General features: G+C 48.2%; 2 protein-coding genes across 5 annotated transcripts in view; both read left to right on the forward strand.

The window, feature by feature from the left end:
- Positions 1–12,906, forward strand: part of foxm1 (forkhead box M1) — a 31,913-nt gene extending 19,007 nt beyond the window's left edge. For 2 of the 4 annotated variants that reach the window (XM_055650083.1, XM_055650082.1), the window contains 6 exons: positions 465–623; positions 2,942–3,070; positions 4,787–4,855; positions 7,790–7,847; positions 9,479–9,684; positions 11,672–12,906. In XM_055650083.1, coding sequence (XP_055506058.1) covers positions 465–623; positions 2,942–3,070; positions 4,787–4,855; positions 7,790–7,847; positions 9,479–9,684; positions 11,672–12,511 — 1,461 coding nt within the window. In that variant the 3' untranslated portion in view covers positions 12,512–12,906. The remainder of the gene's footprint in view (positions 1–464; positions 624–2,941; positions 3,071–4,786; positions 4,856–7,789; positions 7,848–9,478; positions 9,685–11,671) is intronic. The other 2 variants (XM_055650084.1, XM_055650085.1) reach the window with 2 other exon arrangements.
- Positions 12,907–18,824: 5,918 nt separating this feature from the next.
- On the forward strand, positions 18,825–22,848 carry LOC129706107 (testis-expressed protein 52-like). The gene is made up of 3 exons (XM_055650094.1): positions 18,825–18,961; positions 19,462–20,057; positions 22,511–22,848. Exons 1-3 carry the CDS (start codon positions 18,878–18,880, stop codon positions 22,587–22,589), a joined length of 759 nt encoding a protein of 252 aa, XP_055506069.1. The 5' UTR covers positions 18,825–18,877; the 3' UTR covers positions 22,590–22,848.
- Positions 22,849–23,089: the final 241 nt, after the last annotated feature.

Consider the following 23,089-nt stretch of genomic DNA (forward strand, 5'->3'; position numbering starts at 1 on the left):
GCGGACCCCCAGCAGGACCTGCCAAAGGGCGGATGAGCTTCTAGCGAGCCAACGGCCATCCACACTTCAGTAGAAGTTGCGATCACTGTCGTATATAGCATTGTAAGGAATGATGATAAAGCACACACACCAAAATCCTATGCTTCCAGCAGTGGAAGTCCACGGGAACTGGAGGACAGAGATGTGTGGTGCGTCCGTCACTGTTCCTGTCGGAAACCAGCACCACTGCGTCGCTAATGTTTTCAACGATGATGAATTCACTAGTTTGAGCAATGTCTTGCATTAGTATATTGAGGGCAGTGTCGAGGGAGATTTTCACTCAGCCTATCATTGCTGCTTGTGTCCAATGCACGACCTAAGGTATACTTCGGTAATGTAACGGACCTGATGCATCAATAGGGCGCGGGCTTGGCGGGAGGGCTGCCTTTTGTATTGTGTCCTGACCGTTTTCTCCCCTCACGCAGCCAGAGACCGTTCACGAGCGCCCCCCGTATTCCTACATGGCCATGATACAATTTGCTATAAACAGCACCCAGAGCAAGAGGATGACACTGAAGGAAATCTACACCTGGATCGAGGATCATTTCCCCTACTTCAAGCACGTGGCCAAGCCAGGTTGGAAGGTGAGGTGGATGCTAAAGTGAAAATAACCAATGTGCTTCTATCAGTAACACATCCCTGTGCTGTGGGCGGGGGGGCAAGGTCCATATCCACTGTATAAATCCTTGTCTGAGTTGTCGCATCGAAATGGTACAGCATCTTTTGTATGGAGGCTGAGGGAAATGTGGAATGGTTATAGATCATAGAACAGCACAGGAACAGGCCCTTTGGCCCGCAATGTCCATGCCCAACACACTACTGAGATAAACTAATCTCCGTCTGCACGTGACCCATATCCTTCCATTCCCTGCGTATCCATGCGCTTGTCTAAGAGCCTCTAAAATGCCATAATCATGAGGTGACACAGTAACGCAGCTGGCAGAGCCCTGCCTCACTCACAGCACCAGAGACCCAGGTTCAATCCTGACCTCGGGGTTGTTGGTGTGTGGGATTGGCATGTTCACCCTATGACTGTGTAGGTTCTGGTTTTCTCCCACATCAAAATATGTATGGGCTTGGCCCTCTGTAGATTGCCCGTACTATGTGGGGAGTGGATGGAAAAAGTGGGATAACATAGAACTAGTGTGAATGGGTGGTCGGTGTGGAATGAAGGGCTTGTTTCCATGTTGTACCCCAATACCTTTCTGCCTTCACCACCACGCCTTGCAGCATGTTGCAGGAACCCACCACCTACTGTGTTTATGGAAAAATAAATAAACCCTTCCCTTGCCTTCTCATCTCTTTTAAACTTTGATTCAGATTCAAACTTTATTGTCATTGTGTAGTGTACAGTCCAGAGACAACGAATTGCCGCTCTCACCTCACCAGCTATGCCATCAGTTCTTTAACATTTCAAGTCAAGTCAACTTTAATTGTCGCATACACATACAAGATGTGCAGTGAAATGAAAGTGGCAATGCCTGCGGGATGGTGGCACAGAACAGAACCAGTATTTACATTTTAAAATCCACCCTGGGAGAAAGGCTCTGACTGTCTACCACCTCTCATCACGTTACACGCATCTATCGGGGCTTGCACTTGGTGGAAGTCTGAGCCCAGGTCGACCTGCAGGCAGGAAAACAAAAGCAAAGAATTACAATGAATAAATATTCGGGCAAATTGAGTCTAGACCACAGTCTTGCACAAACATATTAGACTGTGTGAGGCACAGTTTTTTGGTTAATTGCCAGAAGACCGTTATTAATTATTGCAAGGCATGTTCGGACAAGGTGAAGTGCTCATTCGTATTCTTCACCAGTCAGGGCTGCAGCAGTGTGATTGAAAGTGGGAGAGGGGCTTTTTAGACCCCGTGGGCCAATATTTCCATTTAAATTCTGAAATTTTAAACCAAAATTTAAGAGGGAGAGAGAGTGCTCTCAGCGTGCCAGCGCTGGGGAGAGCTGTTTGGTTATTACTCGGTAGTTAGTTAGCAGTAAACTGTTGCTCAAGTGCTGAACATTTCACGTGTTCGATCCTAACGCACTTTTCCGAGGCACATTTGACTTTCCATGTTATGAGATACCCAGCTTGGTTTAATGTTTCAGTTTAGGGATACAGCATGGAAACAGGCCCTTCGTCCCACCGAATCCACACCGACCAGTGATCATTCATTCACACTAGTTATTTTCCCATTTTATAATCGGGGTCACAATCATATTAAAATGGTGCGTGTGTGCGTGTGAACCACATTGAATTATGGCCCAGCTTTTTTTTAACCCGTCTCATTTTTGTGAGCTGAACATTTGCCATCGATTGTTACCCCTCCCCTTGTAACTCTTTCTTTGCTCGTGGTCCGGTGAAACGCTTCAAGACATTTTAATTATGGTGAGGGCATTGCCTAAATGCCGAGTGTGTGCTGTTGCAGGAAATTGAGTGCTGGTGTTGGACAACCTAGATGCAAGGAAAAATGTTCCCAATGTTGGGCGAGTCCAGAACCAGGGGCCCACAGTCTTCGAATAAAGGGGAGGTCATTTAAGACTGAGGTGAGAAAAAAACTTTTTCACCCAGAGAGTTGTGAATTTATGGAATCCCCTGCCACAGAGGGCAGTGGAGGCCAAGTCACTGGGTGGATTTAAGAGAGAGTTAGATAGAGCGCTAGTGGAGTCGAGAGATATGGGGGGGAAGACAGGCACGGGTTATTGATTGGGGACGATCAGCCATGATTGCAATGAATGGCGGTGCTGGCTTGAAGGGCCGAATGGCCTCCTCCTGCACCTATTTTCTATCTATGTCTATGAAATACAATGGCGACGAGTGGTGGAGTGAGCGCGGTGCTTTGTGGGCGCGTTTGTGCTGTTCGGTACTAACGGGCAGTTCTTGCTTCCTCTTTCTCCCCCCCCAGAACTCCATTCGCCACAACCTGTCCCTGCACGATATGTTCATCCGCCAGACCTCCCACAACGGCAAGATCTCACACTGGACCATCCGCGCTGAAGCCAACCGCTTCCTGACCTTGGATCAGGTCGTCAAGGTGCGTTTTCTACCTGCTCTCAGTGCAGTTTTAATTTTCGCCTTTTCTAAATAGCCCTGACCACTGAAACAGCGAAAGGGTGTTTATATTCACTGTGCGGTTTAGATTTGTTAGTAGACACAAGAGGCTGGAGTGACTCGGCGGGACAGGCAGAATCTCTAGGGAGAAGGAATGGGTGACGTTTCGGTTCCGAAAGGTCACCCATTCCTTCTCTCCAGAGATGCCGCCTGTCCCCACTAAGTTACTCCAGCATTTTGTGTCTACCTTCGATTTTAAACGTGCGTCTTTCCTACGCACTTATATTTGTTAGTCACGGGCTGAGTAAATATCTGATTGACAGTCGTGAAGATTAATCGAGATAGGCAGCTTCCATTTGCTGCCAGGGCCAAGACAATAACAGATCAAGCTTTCATGATGCTAGATTGCAAGGCCAAGCGACACCAGCAGCATCCCCTCAATCGCTTTGAAGAATGAAGGAGTATAATAGTCATTTTCACAAACCGATGCTTGGGTTGGGTGAGCGGGTGTAGGGAAGGATAGTGGGACATATCTATGCTTTTTCTCTCACTTCTTTTGTCAGTTCAGGGTTTTTTTCTTCTCTCTTTTATATCTTTCTTCTTTCTCTTCATTCTTTCCTTTTTACTTTTTTCCCCCGATGTATTTATCGGTTTATAAAATGTTAAAACTGAAGCAGTCCGAAAATTGTATAATTGTTATGACGACTGCTTTATTCTTGTACAATTGCTTCTAATAAAATAAACAATTTTTTTTTAAATGAATAAAATAAAAAATAATTAAAAAAATAATCATCTTCACTTGAAGTTGCAGCTGTGATTGAAATTAAATGAGTTGAAGAATCCAAACCAGGACAATCTGTATTTAAAATTATATTAATTCATGCATTGGACACACAAACTGTCACATAATATTCTTCCTTCAGTGGTTATTCTATATCTCTAGCGTTTAAATATCACTTTTATTTACCTATGAACTTCTCAGAGATTGACAGATTCTTCATTAGTGCGGGTGTCGGGGGGTTGTGGGGAGAAGGCAGGAGAATGTGGTTAAGAGGGAGAGATAGATCAGCCGTGATTGAACACAAAGTCGACTCAGTGGGCCGAATGGCCTAATTCTGCTCCTATAACTTGTGAGCTTTGCTCCTGCAAGGGTGTTTCACTGGTGGAAACAGCAAGGATAACATTTGAAGAGGGGATGTTAATTGAGGGGCAGTAGTGAGCCCTGAGGATTTGGAAGTTTCAGTAGACATTTCTGTTATCCAGTGGGTTCCCTGAGCTGACAAGTGGTTGTTTGCCTGAAGAAACTTCCTTCGGTGGTTATTCTCCAGATGCTGCCTGTGTCGCTGAGTTACACCGGCTTTTTGTGCCTATCTTTGGTTTAAACCAGCATCTGCAGTTCCTTCCTACACAAGTGGTTGTTTGACATGTTCGCCGGTTATCCTGATGTTGGCGCGGGTGATTCTAGCCACTGCCTCTGAGCAGTGTGCCACAGGTTAGTGAGTGGCCAGGTGACCAAAGCTGTACGGTACAGGACAATTTTATTTGTGCTCTTTATGGAATGGGGGTTGGTTTGAGTGACTGAAATGCGAGTAAAAGTATCCCGTTGCTGGCAGAAGTTGCGTTGCATGTGTGACGTTGGCGTTTTGTGAATGTATTTTAACGTTCAATACTTCTCGTTCTTCATCGATGTTTCACACAGTCATTGGATTTCAGCCCAGCCGACAAGACTCATTGGATCCAAGCAGCTCCTGTGTTGGTCTGTCAACAAGTAAGACCCAATGCTCTGTGTGACCTTCTGTCACCTCAATGTGCTGATGTTTGTGTTGGTTAGTTCGGGCCGTGGAGGGGAAGGCGATTGCTGGTGGTACTTTGTCTTTGAGTTGTCTATAAACATCAGATGGGTTGTTTAACATGGCAAGATCCAGAGCTTAGAATACCTCAATCAATTAATTTACTTGTAAGCAGAAAGACTCTTAGCGCGTTCTATTGTTACAAGTTACACTCCACCATCTTTACTAAGCTTTATGATGCTTTGCTTGTGTTTTCTGCCAAGTTTAGTTTAGTGATACAGTGTGGAAACAGGCCCTTTGGCCTACCAGCAATCACCTTGTACACTAGTGCTACTCTAGTGTGTAGGACGATTTACAATTCTCATCAAAGCCATTTAACCTACAAAACCTGTGCGTTTTTGGAGTGTGGGAGGAAACCGGAGCACCCGGAGAAAACCCACGCAGGTCACGGGGAGAACGTGCAAACTCTGTCCAGACAGTGCCTGTAGTCAGGATCGAACCCGGGCCTCTGGCGCTACCAGGAAGCAACACTACCGCTGCGCCGCCGTGCAGCCTCTTTTAATAATGAGCGGATTTTGATTGGATCGTTACGAGCCAAAAAGTTTGACGCTACAATTTAGTGGTGAGGAAAGAATTGAGGACAAAAATGGGGAAGAATGAAGAAGAAAACAACTTGCAACGGAGAACAAGAGCGTTGTGTATAGAAGGAGCAAGAAAGCAATTGTGTTCAGGAAATTTAGTCTGGTGAATAGATGCCAGATCAAAGGGAGGAAATTAAAGAAAACTGGAAGGATGGTGTGGCGCTGTCTCCACCTTGGGCACAAGAACAGTTCAGGAGGAAATGCTGAAAGCAATATTTTAAATGTTAATAAATTATTGTACATCATCTGCCTGGGGGGGGGGGATGTGCAGTGGTCTGGTACAATCACCGCAGCAGGTTCAGTCGAGCATTGCAAGCGAATCAGTAACCTCTTGTGGAAAATGAAGAAAGGATTCAACACTAGATGAGGTAATCCAGTGTCACTCCAGTAATTATATACAATACAACTTATTGACTTTAGACTTAAGAGTTGCAGCGTGGAAGCCGGCTCTTCAGCCCACCAAGTCCATGCCGAACAATGATCACCCCGTACACTAGCACACCAGGGACAATTCGCAATTGATGCCGGGGCCTGTTAACGTGCAAACCTGTACGTCTTCGGAGTGTGGAAGGAAGCCAGAGAAAACCCACGCTGTAGCAGGGAGAACGCAAAACTCCGTACAGACAGCTCCCGTAGTCGGGATTGAACCAGAGTGCTGTAAGGCAGCAGCTCTACCGTTGCGCCACTATGCTGCCCGAAAGGTTGGAAGCGTTCAATTATGGACCGCGCTGGAGGGAGAGGCTGGACCACCTTTACAGCGAGGAGCCTTGTCCAGGCTAATCGTGTGGTCTTTAGCATTTAGGATGCCTTGAGGCGAGCACAAGTCGCGCGCTGCACAGTGGTCATCTATGGAGCGAAGGAAATAGGCAACGTTTCGGGCTGAAACCCTGAAGGAAATAGGCAACGTTTCGGGCCGAAACCCTGAAGGAAATAGGCAACGTTTCGGGCCGAAACCCGGAAGGGTTTCGGCCCAAAACGTTGCCTATTTCCTTCGCTCCATAGATGCTGCCGCACCCGCTGAGTTTCTCCAGCATTTTTGTGTACCTTCGATTTGATCAGACACAGGCTGCCTTTCGCCATGGCACAATCGGATCTTCTGACAGGGTTGTTTATCCCGTGCTTTAACTTACTGAAAGTGTAGGGCCAGTTTACTGAGCTGATGCTGTATTTCATTGGCATTTTATTCCTAAAACATCTTGAACTTCCGCTTCGGCCAGTATTTGCTGCCCGACCCACCGGGGTGACAATTGTCGAGAGTTGTGGATGTAGCCCAGACCAGACTCCCCACCGCTGGTTCCATCCGCATCTCGGAATAGCAGCTGACATAATCGCAGATGTCCCGCCCCAGCCATTCCTCCTGCCCGCTCCTGTCGGCCAGAGGTTACAGAGGCTTGAAAGCGCGCGCCGCCAGACTCGGGAACAGCGTCTACCCTGCTGTAAGGTAGACAAAAATGTTGGAGAAACTCAGCGGGTGCAGCAGCATCTATGGAGCGAAGGGAATAGGCAACGTTTCGGGCCGAAACCCTGAAGGAAATGGGCAACGTTTCGGGCCGAAACCCGGAAGGGTTTCGTCCCGAAACGTTGCCTATTTCCTTCGCTCCATAGATGCTGTTGCACCCGCTGAGTTTCTCCAGCATTTTTGTCTACCTTCGATTTTCCAGCATCTGCAGTTCCTTCTAGAAAACTCCCCTGCTGTAATCTGGCTTCTGAGCAGTCCTTCCATAAGCAAGGGTTCTGTCAGATTAACCTCTACCCCATTGAGGACATTGGGCTTTGTCGCCAGAACTAATGCGCCTCAATGTTGAGAACTATATTCTGCACTCTGTATCTTCCCCATATTGTACTTGAGTTTGACCTGTTTGGTTTTGATCTGTATGTTACCTGATTTGATTAGATAGCGCACAAAGCCAAGCCCTTCACTGTACCTCGGTGCACGTGACAATAATAATCCTGAAAATCACAAAAAGAAAAAGACATGCTCTGGGTCGGCTGGAAGTGATTAGTTGCTTGTCCATGCATCCGAGTGATGCAGCTGTTTAACATCGGTAATGGCCTTCTGAGGATGCAACAATATTCAGCCTTTCATCAGATCCAAGCCTCGTGTTGTAGATGGGTTTTCATGCTTTGCTTTGCTTTGGCTGGTGTTGTCCGTCAGTGTTTAATCTTGCACAGCTGGAATGATTAAATCTTGGGATCGGGGTGTGGACGAGCTGTGTGGAACTGACATTGTGGGCCGTTTAATCTATGTATATTTGTTCCCGTTTTGTTCAGCAGCAGAAGCGATCCAGCAGTATAGAAGCACCAAAGAGCAGCGTGGCGATCAGTACAGGTACGTCCCGTTACAGGTGACCTCAACGCGGCCACGGTTTCTGTTACAGCCACTCTTTGATTTTCAATGTGCGCTGGAAAGATTTAAAAAAATACGCGGTGGAACCACTTCATGCACCGCTTGTAATTCAATCTAAAAAATTCAACTCCATAAAGCCACAAACACATGGCCGTTCATACAGCACTGGGTCCACTGTCGAAGCTTGCTCCATTAGCTAAAAGCAACCAACCATTTTAATACTGAAAGTAGCGTTTGCTAAATTGATTAAAAGCTAAGTCGCATATGGTATTCTACCACGGAGTGGAGGGTGTGCAAAGTGGAGGCAGCTTTGGGTACTACAGAATGTATTACACCAGGGCCAGACTATAAACAACATCCACACAGGTGGACTCCATACATATTTTGGTTCCCTGCAGTGTGTATCTTAGTGCTGTCCTAACATTATCATCTGATGATGTGGTCAAATCGGGAGAAAAATACTGGTGCCACCGGTGACGCCACACTTCCTGCCTCTCGGCACCAGTTCGATACAGATTTACTCTGGGTTTCCTCCCAGCGCCCAAAGATGTGTGGGTTTCGAGGTTAATTGACCTCTGTAAGTTGCTTCCTAGTGGGTAGGAAGTGGATGAGAAAGTTGGATAACATAGGGCGGCACTGTGGCGCAGCGGTAGAGTTGTCGCCTTGCAGCACCAGAGACCCCGGTTCGATCCTGACCACGGGTGCTGTCTGTATGGAGTTTGTACGTTCTCCCCGTCACTGTGTGGGTTTCCCCCGGGTGCACCGGTTTCCTCTCCCACTTCAAAGACGTACTAATTGGCTTTGGAGAAATTTGTAAATTGTCCCTAGTGTGTAGGATAGTGTTGGTGTGCGGGGATCGCTGGTCGGCGCAGAAGGGCCTCTTTCCGTGCTGTATCTCTTAAACAAGATGTAGAACGAGTGGGTAGACACAAAATGCTGGAGGAACTCGGCGGGACAGGCAGCATCTCTGGAGAGAAGGAATGGGTGATGTTTCGGGTCAGGACCCGTCTTCAGACTGGTTCGGGATAAGGGAAACGAGAGATGTAAACGATGATGTGGAGAAATAAAGAACCATGAATGAAAGATATGCCAAAAAAGTAACTATAATAAGGAAACGGGCCCTTGTTAGCTGTTTGTGGGGTGAAAATTAGAAGCTAGTGCGACTTGGGTGGGAGCAGGTGATCGATGGACAGTATGGACTCGGTGGGCCGAAGGGGCCATCTCCATGCTGTATGATGTGATATGATATGAACACGAGGACATGATTTGAGAATTAAGGGACAAAAGTTTTGGGGTAACATGAGGGGGATCTTCTTTACTCGGAGTGGTAGCTGTGTGGAATGAGCTTCCAATGGAAGTGGTGGAGGCAGGTTCGATTTTATCATTTAAAAATAAATTGGATAGGTATATGGACGGGAAAGGAATGGAGGGTTATGGACTGAGTGCAGGTAGATGGGACTAGGTGAGAGTAAGTGTTTGGCACGGACTAGAAGGGCCGAGATGGCCTGTTTCCGTGCTGTAATTGTTGTATGGTTATCTTTCATCCACTGAATCAAAGTGCCAGTTAAGGGTTGCCAATGATGTGAGTGCTGCATAGTGTTGTCTTTGCGCAGAGGCGAACCTGAGGAAGATGAAGCCGCTGCTGCCACGGACCGACTCCTACCTGGTGCCCATCCAGCTGCCCGTCACCACCGCGCCCCTCATCCTGCAGCCCTCTCCTCACCTCTCCCTGCCCACCATCACAGGCCATCCCTCCACCTCCACCTCCACCGGACAAGACTTGCCCAGGAAACACAAGCGGGTCCGCATCGCTCCAAAGGCAAGTGCTTCCTTTATCATCCTCCCCTATAGAGCTGCTTGTTTGTTCCCTTCCCCAGTCGTGAACTCCCGGTGACCCGAATCAAGTGTACTCTGTAACTTGGCCAAAGTTTCTGGATAGAATATTTAATGAAATAGAATAGAATCAATGTTTCTGGATAGAATATTTGTTTAAGAAGGAACTGCAGATGCTGGAAAATCAAAGGTAGACAAAAAGTGGTGGAGAAACTCAGTGGGTGCAGCAGCATCTATGGAGCGATGGAAATAGGCAACGTTTCGGGCCGAAACCCTGAAGGAAATAGGCAACGTTTCGGACCGAAACCCTTCAGGGTTCCAGGAGCCTATTTCCTTCGCTCCATAGATGCTGCTGCACCCGCTGAGTTTCTCCAGCACTTTTGTCTTATCTGGATATGATGTCTGCTTGCTACTAGTACATTTCTCCCCATCCACCACCCCTTCACCACCCATTTTCCCCGCACAGTTGCTCCCGCTCCTCTCTTCCCCAGTCCCTTTCCACCCATATCCATCCCTCTGGCTTAGCACTCCACCCCTCTACTCTCCTTATCAACACCCTTTTGTCCCCTTTTCAACTCTAGCCCTTGTCCATCCATCTGTGAATAAACCCCCCCCCCCTCCACCTATCACTCATAGAAACATATAAACTAGATGCAGGAGGAGGCCATTCGGCCCTTCGAGCCAGCACCGCCATTCATTGTGATCACGGCTGATCGTCCCCAATCAATAACCCGTGTCTGCCTTCGCCCCATATCCCTTGACTCCCCTAGCCCCTGGAGCTCTATCTAACTCTCTTAAATCCATCCAGTGACTTGGCCTCCACTGCCCTCTGTGGCAGGAATTCCATAAATTCACAACTCTTTGGGTGAAAAAGTATTTTCCCACCTCAGTTAAATGACCTCCCCTTTATTCTAAGACTGTGTGGCCCCTGGTTCTGGACTCGCCCCAAATTGGGGATTTTTTCCCTGCATCTAGCTTGTCCAGTCCTTTTATAATGTGATATGTTTCTATAAGATCTCCCCCCCCCCCCCCCTTCCCCTCATCCTTCCAAACTCTAAACTTGCCAGGCTTTGTCGTGAAGCATCCATGTCCTTCAGAGATGCTGCCTGAGCCGCTGAGATTACTCCAGCACACTGTGGTCTATGCAAGTTCCACTATCTGCTGTTCCTTGTGTATGTGGTGCAGAGTTATTGGCCATTGCACTGCTGTTTCCACAAGGGGGAGACAAAGTGACAGGCGGTGGGTGACTTGTAGTCACATGTGGATCTGGGCATGTATGCCCCGCGCCCTAGACTGTTACACCTCCCGTTCAAAACCCACAACCTTCCTGGGTGAGCTTAGTCCCGCAAAGTATCAAATAAAAAATGCCTCTCTTGTGTGCTCAATTTCATTGCATCTTCTCGCACCTCCCTCTTCTACAAGGATGTTGCCAGGACTCTAGGGCCTGAGTTCCTAGACCTCGCTCTCCCCTCTTTCCACCGACTCAAGTTGATGGCCGCGGCTATTAAAATCCCCCTTCCATTGCACCCTAGATGCAGGAAGATTGTTCCCGATGTTGGGGAAGTCCAGAACAAGGGGTCACAGTTTAAGGAGAAGGGGGAAATCTTTTAGGACTGAGATGATAAAAAAAAAAATCACACAGAGAGTGATGAATCCGTGGAATTCTCTGCCACAGAAAGTAGTTGAGGCCAGTTCATTGGCTATATTTAAGAGGGTTAGATATGGCCCTTGTGGCTAAAGGGATCAGGGGGTATGGAGAGAAGGCAGGGATGGGATACTGAGTTGGATGATCCGCCATGATCATATTGAATGACGGTGCAGGCTCGAAGGGGCAGATGGCCTACTCCTGCACCTATTTTCTATGTTTCTATGCACATGTGTGAGCTTCCTTGGTGTACATTACTGTATTAAAGCTGTGGTTCAAGTCGGGTTCCGATGCAATGGTTTGATCTGACGTTGTATTTTCCGTTTAGGTACCAAATGACACGTTGAGTTGCAACCCGCTGGTGCTGACGGTGAAGCTTCCCGAGAACCCGCTGCTGCTTGCGGCCCCCCCGGCGAGCGCGGTGATGGACGGCTGCGCCGCGCCGAGACTCAGCGAGGCGGTCAAGGAGAGCGGCTCGCGGCGGAAGCAGAGGCACGTCCTGCAGCCCCTGGAGGAGCCCGTGCTCCTGTTCCCCGAGGTCGGGGAGCCCGAGGCAGCCGAGGTGGGGTTGGACTCCGGCCTAGTATCCGACCTGTCCACATTCCACGAATCCAGGAACCTGGAGCAGTGCCCAGACTTTGCCAACGCCTCCGTGGATTACAACTTCAAAACGCCCATCAAGGAGAGGCCCCGAGACGCGCCCGCCTCGTCCACGCCCAGTCGGGGGGCCGGCGGAGGTTCCCCCGTCACGGTGGCCAACAGCTGGAAGATCGCCCTGACCCCGCTGAAGAAAGACGACAGCCTGTTTGAGTTCAGTCCCGTGAGGACGCCTCACGGCTCCTTCCTCACGCCGCTGAGGAACGACACGGGCTCCCTCAGCCTCAGCAGCACGCCCTTCAAGGAGTTTGCCCTCTTCGAGTCGCCGCGCGAGCTGCTCAACTCTCCCGTCCGCGAGCCCGAGCACGAGGCGGGCTTCTCCCCCCTCCCCCACGACAAGGGTCAACTCAACGCCGCCGCCAACCGCTCTCTGACCGAAGGCCTGGTCCTCGACACCCTCAACGAGAGTCTCAGTAAAATACTGCTGGACATCAGCTTCACCGGCCTGGAAGACGAGGACTATGAACTCAGCAACATGAGCTGGTCCGCACTCATCCCAGAACTGCGATAAATGGCCCCAGGACAGCGGGCAGAAGACTTTGCTGCTTCAATGGTTTCCTCTGCCTGTTTGGACCATTTTAACTTCAAGATGTCAACTTCAAACTCTCAACTGAAATGTTTTTTTTAAAAAAGCTGCCCGTACCAGACCCTTGGACTAAATGTCGGTTCATTTCTAAACCATCGGTTCCCACTGCCCAGATGTGTAAGTACTTGGTGCATCTCCCCATTGGATATGCCTACTGTAACTCATTTAATCACGGTTCACCTCTCGCCTATACCGGAGCTGCCATCGTTGTGATGTTTGATTTGCGATATGTTGCTGCTTTACCTTTCTCGACACCAGGACCACGGGCCACTTTCAAGAGACCTTGTGATGTTTCTGCCATTTCATTCTCTAGTTCTCTCTCTCTCTTCTTCCCTCCCCCTCCTTCCCTCTCCCTCCCCCCCCCCCCCCTCCCCCCCCCTCCCCCCCCCCCCTCTCATTCCCTCTCTCTGATTGCCTGACTATCTTGATACTTGAAGCTTCTCTCAGGGGTGACTAACTTTTGTACACTGCGCTTGTAAATACACCATTTAAAATGTAAAGTTTATATAAGGGGGGAATGGAGACCTTTTAATACAATGGGTTATGACGGCATTCCTGGTCTCTGGGAGGTCTGAGCTGAAGGTTGACGTCTGATTTGTCAGACTTGAGATCAGTGTTTCTGTGTGGGTTATCTCGGATACTGATGTTAATAGTTGTGCCTGGTCGCTGATTGCATTCAATTCCAGCAGCGGTAACTGAAGCGTCTTGACGTCAGCCAGTCAGTCAGTCTCGGATGTTGATGTTCTCCATTTGATGATCAGGGCAGATTTCAGATTCTCCATTATTTTCGATAACCGAGTTTGCAGTTTCCTCCTTATCAGGAAAGCAAAATTGAATAAGCATGTCCGATTTTAATGTTTAGATCATTCAGTATCTGCTCACAATACCACCGCGTCTGTCTCTGCCTGGCCAGAGAAGACAGCTTTTCTTGTGCACTGTAAAATGACATCGAAAATAGGTGCAGGTGCCATTCGGCCCTTCTAGCCAGCACCTTGACCATGACCGTAAACATTCAAACCACTGGCATTCTGACCGTGTTTGGTCCAGAATAAACGGGCATAAACGCAGATGGTGGTTACATTTTGACAGTCAGCAATTTAGATGGAATACAATATAACTGTTTACACAAACGGCTCGAGTTAACCCAATGAAGGGGACCATTGTTGTGCTGGGGTTTGTGATCTGGGCTGTCTTGGGGACTTGTTGCACTGACCTGACTTCTACTCTCCTGGCTTGCCAATGGCGACATTCGTTATCCTGGATAAAGCAGGTGTGTGTTTGTCGACCTGGATTGTCCTCGCAGCCCGTAGCGTAGACGAGAAACTCAAACACAAGGATCAAAGTGGTGGGTTTCCGCTATTTGATTGAATAGCCCAGGTTAGGTTTGTCGAACGTGACGTGCTTTTTATTCATCTGTGTTGGCTGTCAGTAATTAATCTATTTCCCCACATTCATTGGATTCTGTTCTCTACTTGTAATTGGTGATTTCTCCCTCCCTTTTCAAATAAATATTTCTGGACCCCCCCTCCAGTCCATGAGAGTGAGAATGAGAATGAGAGAGAGCGAGAACGAGAGAGAACCTCCCTCCGAGGAAGCTTTTCTGTTTTGGCACCTCCCTTCTAATGCCTCCCTTCTCATCTAGTGCGTCAGCAGCCAACACCTGCTGTAGACCAGGCTGGGTTATATCTGGGATAGTGCCCTGACATCAAATTGTTCATCAAAGTAATGAGGAAGAATGGAAAGTCAACTGGAAGACTGGCCACAAGGCTATTGTCATCTCGGTCCCCCCCACACACACACACACTGATTCTGAAACCACTCCACTTTATTCCCCATGTGTACACCCAACGCTGCTTCCCTTCACGTCTGAAGTACTTTGATCAAGAAATATTGGGACACATTTTGCGAATCCCACTCTCGTTGCCTTTTCTTCCTCGTCTGTATTCCTTGCCTTTTCTCCAAGGCTTCATTCAGACATGAACATTCCTCACTTTCACATCTGTGTTTTCATCCAATTTTGGTGCAGATGGATCCCTGCAGGTTTCTTCCCCCCCCTCCCCACGTCCAGTGGTGCAATATTACAGCCATTCCCTCCTTCACTCTTCAATTGTAACCCGATAGATCCCGTTAATTAGTCATCCCGCCTCTAGGCTGCGTCATTGTGCCCGTACCTCATTCATCCATCCACCACCTCCATCTCACAAGAGTACAACTTGGTCAGGAACGGTACAGCTCCCTTTCGCTTTGATCCCAATGCCCATCCTCTGCCTTCCCGCCTGACTGTTCCGTCGCACTAGACACCGTCCATTTTCATGCTCGAGGCTCGTGACAGCACGCTCACCGAGCCCACCTCGCCAGCCGTGCGTTCCTCTGCTGCAAGCCGTGCGTTCCTTTGCTTTGACACCGCTAGTCTCCCCAGCCCCTCCTTGCTGTCTCTGGGAGTGGGAATAGAGCCTTGATGTTCCTTGCATGTCCTGGAGAGATGTTCTGTTCTATCTTCCCCCCCACCCCCGGTAGACCTTCTCGTTGCTGCCTGGGACTTTCTGTTATCTTCCCGTTCTTCTCTGCTCCAGCGTTCGTGCGTGCGTGCGTGCATCAAGAGAGAGCCCAGCAAATCCCATTGCCGGTGTTATTTTATTTCCAGGCGTGGTCCCGGTTTACGGAAGGGGGAGGCCAGGCCAGGCCGGGCCGGTGATCTTGCGGAGTTCCCAGTGTTGTCCACCTTGGTACTGCCGCGGGCAGAAATGTCGTTCCAGCAGTGCTGAGGTTGTGCTTTGTAATTCACCCACCTGCTCCTCTTCTCAAGCAGTGCTTTTTATTAAAGAGACAGTTTATTGCTGAAGTTATTCCATTGAAAGAATCCATTCAGAAATGATGAATTGGCAGAAGAGCTTCTCCTTTTGTCTCTGCATCTTTCTCTCCCCACGTATGGCTGGAGCCATCAACATTGGATAGTGTGAAGTTTTAGCCCTTGTTGTCAATCAAGGCAGTAACATTTGGGGTCAAAACCATTTTGAGATTGTGTTCTTGTTTGTTTCAACGGGTCGGCAAGACAGTTGGCTGTCTTTTCTCGATTACTGGTGATCAGATATCTCCACCCAAACCAATAAAGGCCCACCATTTTATTAAAGGCCCACCATTTTATTTAAGGCCCGTATTGTGTGAGTGGCGATGTGCGTGTGTGGGGTTTTTATTTTAATCTGCTCCTGCCTTCCATCCCAAGATATCAGTGAACAGCCAGAGTACATGCGGACCAGAACACGTAACAGCAATAAGTTTGTTGGTCGAACGTTTCCTTAGCTGAGTCGATAGATCATGCAACAGCAACAGTAGTTGCAAATTATGTACGATCCAGCTTGCAGTCTTTGTAAATATTTCATATTAAATAACTTGTAAATACCCCAGACTCTGTCAATGCACCTTAATAGAACTCGGTCTTGTGTAAGTACGAGCAGTTCGTTGCGACACTGGATGTGCTGATGGGTGAACAGACTGCTGTACAGTAACAGAATGGCAATAAAAATGATTTACCCAAATTGCATCTACACGTCACTGTTTTATATTCATCCTGCTGTCTATTGTGTTGGTTTTAACATAAAGATGCTTCTGTTTTCATTGCTTTCCATGGGGAGAATTTCGCTCCCAAAAGTGACTCGAAACTTCAAATAAGAATGTCAGTGAGTAAATAAAGGAGGTGATCGATGGTTGGCATTGGGCGGGTGGGTTGAAGGGACAGTTTAGTTTTAGAAATGCAGCACGGAAACAGGCCCTTCACCCCACCGGCACTCCCCACACATTAACACAATCCTAGACACACCAGGGACAATTTTTGCATTAATACCAAGCCAATCAACCTGCAAACCTGCACGTCTTTGGAGTTTGGGAGGAAACCGAAGTTCTCTGAGAAAACACACGCAGAACGTACAAACTCCGTCCACACTGTGCCCATAGCCTGGATCAAACCCGGGTCACTGGCGCTGTAAGGCAGCAACCCCACCTCTGTGCTGCCCTACCATGCTGCATCTCCAAAACTAGTGTCTGCAGAAGGGCCCTGACCCAAAACGTCACCTACCCATGTCCTCCAGAGATGCGATGAAAGAACAAGGTTTGCACTCGGCTTCTTCCCAATTAATTTTGGCTTCAAAGACAAGCCTTCGTAATACAAAGTGCTGGAGGAACTCTGCGGGTCGGCCATTGTCTGTGGAGGGAATAGTGAGGCAACGTTCTGGGTTGGGACCCTTCCAATTAATTCTTTTCCGTTTCCGGAATGCTGCAGATGCTGCCTGACCATCTAATCGGTATAGTGAAGTGTAAGATACAGAGTATAGTTCTCAGCATTGTAGCGCATCAGTGCCACAGACAAAGTCCAATGTCCGCAATGGGGTAGAGGTGAATCGGACAGTACCCTAGCCTATGGAAGGACCCTTCAGAAGCCTGATAACAGAGGTACAGTGAACAGCTTTGTTTCATGTGCAATCTCATCTAATCAGATCTTTCTCCTTGCGTACGGCGCGCACAGCCTAAAGTTGTAGGACAACTTGTTCTATTTGATTGTGCACGCTGGGTTGATTGCATTCGTCGAAACACGACGGACCACGTCAAGGTTGCAATCTCCCACCCTCCATCTAATCGGATAATACTATAGATCAAAACAATCGTCAAACTCCAGGGCAATAGGTAGAGCAAAGGGGAAGATACAGAGTGCAGAGTATAGTTCTCAGCATTGTAGCGCATCAGTTCCCCAGACAAAGTCCAATGTCCGCAATGGGGTAGAGGTGAAACGGACAGCACCCTAGCTTATGGATGGACTGTTCAGAAACGTGATAACAGAAGGGACGAAGCTGTTCCTGAGCCGGGTGGAGCGCGCTTTCAAACCTGTTTATCTTCTGCAGAATGGGAGTGGGGAGACGGAGGAATGACCGGGGTGGGACCCTAAGTGTCTTTGGTCCCTGTCACCCCCGACTATTTAAACAGTTTATAAGAGATAGTAGTAGAATTGGACCATTCGGCCCATCAAATCTACTCCGCCATTCAATCACGGCTGATCTATCACTCCCTGCTAATCCCATTCTCCTGTCTTCTCCCCCATAACCTCAGACACCCGCACTAATCCAGAATCTATCTATCTCTGCCTTAAATATATCCACTGACTTGGCCTCCACAGCCGTCTGTGGCAATCCGCCAACAGTTGTACATTTCTCGTCCCTGTTCCATCAAGGGCTGGCATGCACGCGCCTGTCCACTCGTGCCAGTCTGAGCAGTAGTGAGTGAAGTGTACGAAGGAACTGCAGACACTGGCTTAAACCGAAGATAGACACAAAAATGCTGGACCAACTCAGCGGGACGGGCATTCAGCGTCTCTGAGGAGGAATGGGTGACGTTTCGGGTCGAGGCCCTTCCATAGAAACAGAAAATAGGTGCAGGAGGAGGCCATTCGGCACTTTGAGCCAGCACCGCCATTCATTGTGATCACGGCTGATCATCCCCAATCAATAACCCGTGCCTGCCTTCTCCCCATATCCCTTGACTCTCACTAGCCACTAGAGCTCTATCGAACTCTCTCTTAAATCCATCCAGCGACTTGGCCTCCACTGCCCTCTGTGGCAGGGAATTCCATAAATTCACAACTCTCTGGGTGAAAAAGTTGTTTCTCACCTCAGTCTTAAATGACCTCCCCTTTATTCTAAGACTGTGTGCCCCCCCTGGTTCTGGACTGGAGAACACACCCCAACATTGGGAACATTTTTCCTGCATCTAGCTTCTTCAGCTCTTCCATATAACCATATAACAATTACAGCACGGAAACAGGCCATCTCGACCCTTCTGGTCCGTGCCAAACACATAATCTCCCCTAGTCCCATCTACCTGCGCTCAGACCATAACCCTCCATTCCCTTCCCATCCATATAACTATTCAATTTATTTTTAAATGATAAAAACGAACCTGCCTCTACCACCTTCACTGGAAGCTCATTCCACACAGCTACCACTCTGAGTAAAGAAGTTCCCCCTCATGTTACCCCTAAACTTCAGTCCCTTAATTCTCATGTCATGTCCCCTTGTTTGTCATTCCCTTCCCCTCCAGAGAGGAGAGACGCTGCCTGTCCCGCTGAGTTACTGCAGCTTTTTTGTGTCTATCCTGGGCGGTGAGTAATGGAGCTCTGTGACATCGTGCACCACCACCAACACCAGGTCACTGGACAGCATTATGCTGCTGCTTTTATAGCACCAGTTAGACTAAGATGGTGAGAGACACACATGCGTACAACGGTAATTACAATGCCCAGGAAAAATGGAACCAACCTCTGGCAGAATAAGGGACATCGAGGCAACCAAAGCACGACGGGAACTTTATAGTTGCTTCCAGCGCTACTTGGTAATTTATTTTGTCTTACTGCACTCACTGGAGTTTAGAAGTATGAGGGGGGTAATCTTATAGAAACGCATAAAATTATAAAAGGACTGGACAAGCTAGATGCAGGAAATATGTTCCAAATGTTGGGCGAGTCCAGAACCAGGGGCCACACACACAGTCTTAGAATAAAGGGGAGGTCATTTAAGACTAAGGTGAGAAAAAACTATTTCACCCAGAGAGTTGTGAATTTATGGAATTCCCTGCCACAGAGTTAGATAGAGCTCTAGGGGCTAGTGGAGTCAAGGGATATGGGGAGAAGGCAGGCACGGGTTATTGATAGGGGACGATCAGCCGTGATCACAATGAATGGCGGTGCTGGCTCGAAGTGCCAAATGGCCTTGTCCTGCACCTATTTTCTATGTTTCTATGTAAGTGCAGGGGTCTTGAGCTGACTGTCCATGAGGGCCCGTTTGTCACTTCAATGATTTACTGACCTGAGTTCCTTCCCAAAAACGTTCCAGATCAAACCCTTCCGGGAACCTCCCCACAGAACTCCCAAGCCACCGACACGAGCGGAGAGAGAGTACCTGCTGGAAGACAAGCGTAAAAAACTGACCGGATTCCACCCTAGGGCCGAGCAGAGATTCGCCATCCACCCGGCTACACGCCCAGACGTGAGCGAGGAGTCCTTGCGTCGGAGGAACGCCTTGTTGAAGCACCACTGCCCCTCCATCAGCTCCCGAGGCTGGCTGACTCTGGGAAGACTCGATCCCATCTTCCCGCCCCGGTCGGAGCGAGTGTACAACAGCAACGTCTGGAGGTTCTATGTCTCCCAGTCGGCGGGACATCACGCCAACAGAGACCGTGAGCGCTTCCCCAACCTGATCGCCTCTCTCTACCCAATCACCATCCCAACCCCCTCGTCAATGAGGGGCAATACCTGGCTGCGATTTGTATCCTGCGGCAACCTGTACATTGACATGCGGGGGAAGAAAAAGGCAATCGGACTGTTGGAGAAAGAGCTGGCTGATGACAAGAAACTAAAGATAAAGAGCGAAAGCAGAATGCCCCCAATAGACATCTTTGGGAATATCATTCCCCCGGAAAACCAGCATGGGTGAGTTACTCTGTGTCCCTCCCTCTGTTTCTATTTGTGAGGAACTGTGAGGAGGATGCTATGAGAATGCAGGGTGACTTGGACAGGTTGGGGGAGCGGGCAGATGCATGGCAGATTAAGTTTAATGCGGATAAATGTGAGGTTATCCACTTTGGTAGCAAAACCTTTGGCAGGCAGATTACTATCTAAATGGTGTCAAGTTGGGAAAATGGGAAGTACAACGGGATCTGGGGGTCCTTGTACATCAGTCTATGAAAGTAAGCATGCAGGTACAGCAGGCAGTGAATAAAGCGAATGGCATGTTGCCTTTATAACAAGAGGAATCGAATATAGAAGCAAAGAGGTCCTTCTGCAGTTGTACCGAGCCCTAGTGAGACCACACCTGGATGGTGGGACTGTCATATGCTGAGAGACTGGAGCAGCTGGGCTTGTACACTCTGGAGTTTAGAAGGATGAGAGGGTATCTCATTGAAGCATATAAGATTGTTAAGGGCTTGGACACATTAGAGGCAGGAAACGTGTTCCCGATGTTGGGGGAGTCCAGAACCAGGGGCCACAGTTTAAGAATAAGGAGTAAGCCATTTAGAACGGAGACGAGGAAACACTTTTTCTCACAGAGAGTGGTGAGTCTGTGGAATTCTCTGCCTCAGAGGGCGGTGGAGGCAGGTTCTCTGGATGCTTTCAAGATAGCGGAGTCAGGGGATATGGGGAGAAGGCAGGAACGGGGTACTGATTGTGGACGAGTCAGTTGCTAGAGTCAGTTATTAAAGATGGGATAGCAGCACATTTGGAAAATGGTGAAATCATTGGACAAAGTCAGCATGGATTTACGAAAGGTAAATCATGTCTGACGAACCTTATAGAATTTTTCGAGGATGTAACTAGTAGCGTGGATAGGGGAGAACCAGTGGATGTGGTGTATCTGGACTTCCAGAAGGCTTTCGACAAGGTCCCACATAAGAGATTAGTATACAAACTTAAAGCACATGGCATTGGGGGTTCAGTATTGATGTGGATAGAGAACTGGCTGGCAAACAGGAAGCAAAGAGTAGGAGTAAACGGGTCCTTTTCACAATGGCAGGCAGTGACTAGTGGGGTACCGCAAGGCTCAGTACTGGGACCCCAGCTATTTACAATATATATTAATGATCTGGATGAGGGAATTGAAGGCAATATCTCCAAGTTTGCGGATGACACGAAGCTGGGGGGCAGTGTTAGGTGTGAGGAGGATGCTAGGAGACTGCAAGGTGACTTGGATAGGCTGGGTGAGTGGGCAAATGTTTGGCAGATGTAGTTTAATGTGGATAAATGTGAGGTTATCCATTTTGGTGGCAAAAACGGGAAAGCAGACTATTACCTAAATAGTGGCCGATTGGGAAAGGGGGAGATGCAGCGAGACCTGGGTGTCATGGTACACCAGTCATTGAAGGTAGGCATGCAGGTGCAGCAGGCAGTAAAGAAAGCGAATGGCATGTTGGCTTTCATAGCAAGAGGATTTGAGTATAGGAGCAGGGAGGTTCTACTGCAGTTGTATAGGGTCTTGGTGAGACCACACCTGGAGTATTGCGTGCAGTTTTGGTCTCCAAATCTGAGGACGGACATTATTGCCATAGAGGGAGTGCAGAGATGGTTCACCAGACTGATTCCTGGGATGTCAGGACTGTCTTATGAAGAAAGACTGGATAGACTTGGTTTATACTCTCTAGAATTTAGGAGATTGAGAGGGGATCTTATAGAAACTTAAAAAATTCTTAGGGGGTTGGACAGGCTAGATGCAGGAAGATTGTTCCCGATGTTGGGGAAGTCCAGGACAAGGGGTCACAGCTTAAGGATAAGGGGGAAATCCTTTAAAACCGAGATGAGGAGAACTTTTTTCATACAGAGAGTGGTGAATCTCTGGAACTCTCTGCCACAGAGGGTAGTCGAGGCCAGTTCATTGGCTATATTTAAGAGGGAGTTAGATGTGGCCCTTGTGGCCAAGGGGATCAGAGGGTATGGAGAGAAGGCAGGTACGGGATACTGAGTTGGATGATCAGCCATGATCATATTAAATGGCGGTGCAGGCTCGAAGGGCCGAATGGCCTACTCCTGCACCTAATTTCTATGTTTCTATGTTTCCTTGTATTAAGGATAAGGGGGATATCCTTTAAAACCGAGATAAGAACTTTTTTCACACAGAGAGTGGTGAATCTCTGGAACTCTCTGCCACAGAGGGTAGTCGAGGCCAGTTCATTGGCTATATTTAAGAGGGAGTTAGATGTGGCCCTTGTGGCTAAGGGGATCAGAGGGTATGGAGAGAAGGCAGGTATGGGATACTGAGTTGGATGATCAGCCATGATCATATTGAATGGCGGTGCAGGCTCGAAGGGCCGAATGGCCTACTCCTGCACCTATTTTCTATGTTTCTGTGTCTTTTGACAAACTCGTCTTAAAATGCTATTTCTTTCTGACAGGTACGTGGGCAGGACTCCAGTTTGCTGCCGTTACCTAACGGACATCGGGACACAATCCACAACATGGGATCTTATTTAGCAACAGTCTTCCTGTGTAAACATAGGGGACGAGAGGAAATGTAAAGATCAGTGGTGCAACTCCTCGTGAATTACATGACACGAGAAAGCTTGCCGGCTCTGGTCTTTTCTGCAAGAAATGTCAAAGGAAATAATGCAGATATTAAAACAGTAGAATTAAATTTATAGTTACCGGACTAACCAATTATTACGACATGTTCTTGGACATTTTTAACTAATTCCTCAAGCAGAAACAAGTAAATAGAGGTGCTGGTTTAACAGGTTCACAAGTGATAGGAATAGATAGGAGATAGGAGCAGAATTAGGACATTCGGCCCATCTAGTCTCCTCCGCCATTCAGCCTGGCTGCCTAATTCTGCTCCTATAAGTTATGAATTTATGAATGGGTATGGAAAGGGGAGTTCCCAGAGATGCCGCCAGGCATCTCTGGGAACTCCCCTTTCCAAACCCATTCATAAATTCATAGGAGCAGAATTAGGCCATTCGGCCCATCAAGTCTAC

Source organism: Leucoraja erinacea, chromosome 19 (assembly GCF_028641065.1).
Source record: "Leucoraja erinacea ecotype New England chromosome 19, Leri_hhj_1, whole genome shotgun sequence".
In the NCBI taxonomy this organism is placed as follows: Eukaryota; Metazoa; Chordata; class Chondrichthyes; order Rajiformes; family Rajidae; genus Leucoraja; species Leucoraja erinaceus.